The 5,399-nt window shown below is 61.2% G+C and overlaps 1 protein-coding gene across 1 annotated transcript; it reads right to left on the bottom strand.

The window, feature by feature from the left end:
- Nucleotides 1–231: 231 nt before the first annotated feature.
- LOC127461637 (class I histocompatibility antigen, F10 alpha chain-like) lies at nt 232–5,055 on the bottom strand. The gene is made up of 7 exons (XM_051769642.1): nt 4,726–5,055; nt 2,765–3,028; nt 2,301–2,576; nt 1,823–2,095; nt 1,588–1,698; nt 1,451–1,489; nt 232–1,110 (listed from the first exon to the last, which is right to left on the bottom strand). The coding sequence occupies exons 1-7, from the start codon at nt 4,790–4,792 to the stop codon at nt 1,097–1,099; spliced, it is 1,044 nt and encodes a 347-aa protein (XP_051625602.1). The 5' UTR covers nt 4,793–5,055; the 3' UTR covers nt 232–1,096.
- Nucleotides 5,056–5,399: the final 344 nt, after the last annotated feature.

The raw sequence follows: 5,399 nt of genomic DNA, 5'->3' as shown, positions 1-5,399 counted from the left end.
CAAGAGGAGAAAAACTATCACTATAATTTCACAACGTGGGGACGGTCACCATTTGACTCACCCTTGGTGTCAGTTTTGGACTACACCGATTACTCCACCGCATCCAAAGGGTCCTTGTCCCTGACACCAAAAACGTTACGACCCACCCCAGAAAAGGGGGAGGGTAACCCAGGTTCTTATTAATAAATCCCTTGGGGTGGATTAGACAGAGAAGACACTGAATAATCAGTGTTTTAAAACTTACATATGTAGGGTTTATTTTAGAACAATTTTGTTTCAAAGGTAAACAGGTACGTTGCCATTTTGGGTGTTATCATCTGCATCTCTCATCTACAGCAATATGGCATAAAGAGAACCTTTGGAGAAAATGCATAAGGGAAAGAAAGGAAAGACAGGAGAAGGGTAAGGGAGAGGAAGGGAAAGAAAAGTTGAAAGTGGAAAGATGTCTATAGTCACTGCCCATGGGGTCCAGCGATGGAACTTGGGAGTTGCAGCTCCCATGTCTGTCAGTTGAAGTGGTGGTCTTGATCCGTTGGGGGTGAGGGAGGGAAGTCCCCACACTCCAAGAAATTATGAGTTATTATATCCATGGACAGTGTCCCGGGCCATGCCACGAACCCCCAACATCTCCCAGACCTGCACAGAGTTCCTGTGAGGGGCAGGGAAAAGGCTTTTTCCCACCTTCCAAGGTTGGCAGAGGGGGGATGGGCTTTGATGGGCCATGCCATGAACCCCCAACACCTCGGACAGCCCAGAGCAGAGTTCCCGTGAGGGGCCTGGTTAACTCGGCTCTTCTCTCCTTTCCAGGGCTTGACACCTTCAGCAGCACTGGAGGGGGAGATGGGCCCAGCTGCCCATCAGAGGGATAATGCCAAAGTCCTGCAAAAGCCGCCCAAAGTCTCCTGGCAATCCCAGAATGCAGAAATCATTGACTGTTTCAGTCTCTGACAGGTTCACACAGGAAAAAGCAGGAAGTTGATCCATCAGGAAGAGCCGCAGGGGAGTCGGGGTGGGTAGGAGCAGGGGGATGAGCTCTGCCAGCAGCTCCTGCCTTTCCACAGGGAGAGGGAAGGGGTGGATCCAGCTCCAGGACTGTTCAGGCCATGATTCCTGCCGGGATGAGAGCGGGGAAAGGAGTCACCATGTCCCTGTTCCCATCCCAGGGGATGGAGCCAGCTGTGGAGCCCATGGAGAGTAGGAACTGCTCCAGAATCCCACCCAATCCTGCTCCGTCCATCCCACCCCAATCCCACCCCAATCCCACTCCAGAATCCAGCCCTGATCCCAGTCCACAATTCCACCTGATCCCACTCTGGAATCCTGCCCTGAGCTGCAATCCTCTTCCAATCCCACTCCAGCCATTAGGCCCCCATTTCCCTCTGGAATCCCAGCATCCATCCTGGGATCCCTGCACAGAGGATCTGGATCCACACACGCTGCTGGGACTCACTGGTGGGCGCGGGGTCGTATCCATTCCCCTCTCTCTTCCCTATGGAAAGAAAGTGGGATCAGCACCCGTGGTACAGGATCCCCGGAATGCTGCCGGGCGGATCCGTGCCCCTTGCCGACCCCCATCCCGGGAGTTACCGGATCGGAGCTTCCAGACACCGACTGCCACGAGGCCGATGATGATGATGATGGCAGTGATGACGGACACAGCCACCAACACCGGGCTGGAATTCCAGACGGATTCCGGCTCTGGGAAGGGCAGGAGGGGCAGGAGGGGGAACAGGGGGAGGGTTACCCCCGTCCCACTGTCCCACACTCCCAAATTCCTCCTTCCCAAACCCCCAGTTCCCACATTGCCCGTTCCCAGCCTCACCCCAGGCGAAGATCCCGGGCTCCGGCATTCCGGCGTGCTCCACCCGGCACCGGTACTGCTCCCGCTCCCCCGGCAGCGCCTCGATCCTGGCCCAGCTGTGGAAGGTGCCGTCGCTGTTGGGAACGATCCCGCCCCACTCCGTCTCCTGATCCTGCATTTCATCCCCCTTCAGCCAGTTGATCCCGATCATCCCGGGGTAGAATCCGTACGCGTGGCAGGACAACGTCAGGATCCCGTGTTCCTCTTTCCCGGACACATGGACATCAGGGGGCTCTGGAATGGGATAATGGTGAGATCCATCCATGGAATTCCCATGGGAATGGGATTCGAGTGAGATCCATTCACAGAATTCCCATGTGGATGACTCAGATTCATCCACAGAATTCCCATGGGAGCTCCTCAGGTGTTCCTCAGTTCCATCCTCCCAAATCCCACATTCCCAAATGCCACATTCCCATGGGAATTCTGTCTCCCTCACCTTTGCGCTCCAGTGCCTCCCGCCCATATCCAACATATCTCCTGAGCCATTCTGGACAGATGTTCTTTAGGTAATGTGTCTGTCTCTCTGCCACGATCCCGTCGTGTTCCCATTTCCTCTTGGTGATCTGGGCAGCTCCATCGGCCGCCACGAAGCTCCCGGATCCCAGCTCGAAGGAGATGAAATCCTGCCCATCGTAGCCTTGCCGAAAGGATCCACGGACGCTCCCATCGGACAGGAGGTCACAGCCACAAACTCGCTGCACTGTGTGGAGACCTGGGGGGGTGGGATCAGACCCATGGAGACCCTGGAATTGTGTCCCAGCCCCACGGAGCCCTATTCCAGCCCTATGGAGCCCCAGAGTCTGATGGAGACACACAGAGTGTCATCCCAGCCCCTTGGAGCGCCTTGGATCCACATCCCAGCCCCACAGATCCCCTCATTCCCCGGCTCCCCCCACTCACTCCCACTCCAGTTGTACAGGCCCCGCGCTGTCTCCAGGTCGGTGGTAGCAATGAGCTGGTTCCTCTCATTGATCTTGGTCTCTCTATCCCAATATCCTGGCTCGGCTCCGGCCGCCATCCACGGCGTCTGCGGCTCCGTCTGGCCCCGCTCGCTGTCGTAGCGCTCAAAGGGGATCCCATCCACATATCCCATGGACAGGTATTGAGGGATCCCCGGGCTGGGCTCCGTCACCATCACATCCAGGTAACGCAGGGAGTGGAGAACTGGGGGGACATGGAGATTTAGGGGGTCCAGGGGGGTCATGGGAAGGGGGAACTGGGAGAGCTGGGAGAGCCGGGAAGGGGGTTTGGGGATCCCAGGGCCAAGGAAAGGAGGGTGTAGGGACTGGGAGAGGTGGGATGGGGCATCCAGGGGTCCCTGTGCCCAGGAAAGGGGGGCCTGGGAGGGCCCCAGTGTTGGGGCAAGAGGGGTCGTGGGGTGAGGAGACCCAGAATGGCTGGGAATGAGGGTGCAGGGGGGTCCCAGAACCAGAGAGGGGTGTCAGGGGAGTCTGGGTGCTGGATAAAGGGGGGAGCAGAAAGGTCCCCATGCCCAGGAATGGAGGGGGTCCCAGCATAAAGGAAAGGGGATGCAGGGGCTGGGAGAGGTGAGATGGGGAGTCTAGGGGGTCCCTGTGCCCAGGAAAGGGGGGAGCAGGAGTTCCCAGTGTTGAGGAAAGTGGGGTCTAGGGGTTGGTTAAGGCAGGAAAGGGGGTCCAGGGGGTCTCAGGGTGAGGGAAAAGGGGGGTCTGGGAGAGGCAGGATGGCCAGGAAAGGGGGTGCAGGAAGGTGTTGGTGCAGGATAAGGGGGTTCAGGGGGGTCCCGGTGCCCAGGAATTGCGGTCGAGGGCGTTCCCAGTGCCTGGGACCCCCCTGCAGGAAGCACAGGGAGTGGAGAACTGGGGGGGTCACAGAGATTGAAGAGTTTGGGAGGTCCAAGGGTCAAGGAAGCAGAACTGGGAGAGCTGGGAGAGCTAGGAAAGGCCCAAGGTTCAAGGAAAGGGGGGGCTGGGACTGGGAGAGGCGGGATAGGGGATCCAGGGGGTCCCTGTGCCCAGGAAAGGGGGGGTCCAGTGGTCCCCGGTGTTGAGGAAAGTGGGGGCTGGAGGCTGGGAAAAGCAGGAATGGGGGTCCAGGGGGTCCCAGGGTCAAGGAAAAGGGAGGATCAAGGGGCTGGGAGAGGTGGAATTGGCAGGCAAAGGGATACAGGGGGGTATTTGTTGGGGATAAGGGGGTTCAGAGGGGTCCTGGAGCTGGGGATGGGGGTTCAGGGGGTCCTGGTGCAGGACAAGGGGATTCAGGGGGGTCCCAGTGCCCAGGAATGGGGGTTCCAGGGTGTCCCTGTGACAGATAAGGGGGTGCAGGAGGATCACTGTGCCTGCAATGGGGGTTCAGAGGGTTTCCCATTCCCAGGAATGGGGATTCAGAGGGGGTCTCTGTGCCCACAATGGGGGTTCAGGGGGGGTCCCGGTACCAGATAAGGGGGTTTAGGGGGTCCCAGCACTCTGGGAGGGGGTGCTGGTGGGTCCAAGTGTCTGGGAATGGAGGTGGGGGGATTCCCGTGCCCGGAAATGGGGGTTCAGGGGGATCTCGGTGCCCAGAACTGGAAATTGGGCGGTCCCAGTGCCGAATAAGGAGGTTTAAAGGGGTCCCGGTGCAGAGGAAAAGGGTGCAGGGGGGGGCCCAGTACTCGGAAATGGAGGTTCAGTGGGGTCCCGGTGCCCAGGAATAGGTGTTCAGGGAAGTCTTCCGGGAATGGGGGCTCAGGGGGTTCCCGTGCCCAGCAATCGGGATTCAGGGGGGTCCCGGTGCGGAGGGAGAGGGTGCAGGGGGGTCCCGGTGCCCGGAAATGGAGGTTCAGGGAAGTGCCGGTGCCCGGGAATAAAGGCTGAGGAGTTGCCCATTCCGGGGGTCCCACTTACCCTCGGGCTGCCCCCCCGAGACCCCCAGGAGCGCCAGGAGCGCCCCCAGCCCCAGCGCTGGAGCCATCGCGCTGCTCCGCTGGCCCCGCTGGGCGCAGTTCGGGAGACGCGGAAGCGAAAGTGGCCGAGGGAGCGCGGGGGGCGGGCACGGGGGAATTGCCGGGAATGCCCCGGGATCCCCTTCGGGACCCCTCCCGGCACCGCCCCGGGTCCCCCCGCCACCCCCGGGCCCCCTGGACGGGCCCGAGCGGCGGGACCCCCGGGCCGGGCCGAGCTGAACTCGCGGGCCCTGCGCTTAAACTCGGCCTTAAAGGCGCCGCTTTGGGGCCAAAGCGGGGGAAGCGCCGCGATCAGCGGATGCCGCGGGGGCGGGGGGGCGATCTCCCTGGGCCAGTGCCCGCCCTGGGCAGCCCCCACTGCCCCCCGCAGGGGTCCCGGGGTCAAGGCAAAGGGGGGCTCCCAAAGCCCCTGCCAGGGGGGAGCGGGAGCTGGGGCAGGAGCTCCGTGGGGAGAGAAAAGGGGGGGGACAGCGGGATGGGGGTCCCGGGGGGGCACACACGCTCCAGGGGGGACACACGACCCCCGGGGACCCCCCTCAGCTCCTCCCGCGGGCGGAGGCCGAGCCCCAGCCCAGGGAGACGAAGCCAAAGACGGAGCCCCGACCCCCGTCAGCA

Source organism: Manacus candei, unplaced genomic scaffold (genome assembly GCF_025592945.1).
Source record: "Manacus candei isolate 608988 ecotype Guabito, Panama unplaced genomic scaffold, ASM2559294v1 h1tg000110l, whole genome shotgun sequence".
Taxonomy (NCBI): Eukaryota; Metazoa; Chordata; class Aves; order Passeriformes; family Pipridae; genus Manacus; species Manacus candei.
The sequence above is the reverse complement of the archived record's forward strand: the minus strand, read 5'-3'. Positions and strand labels throughout refer to the sequence as shown.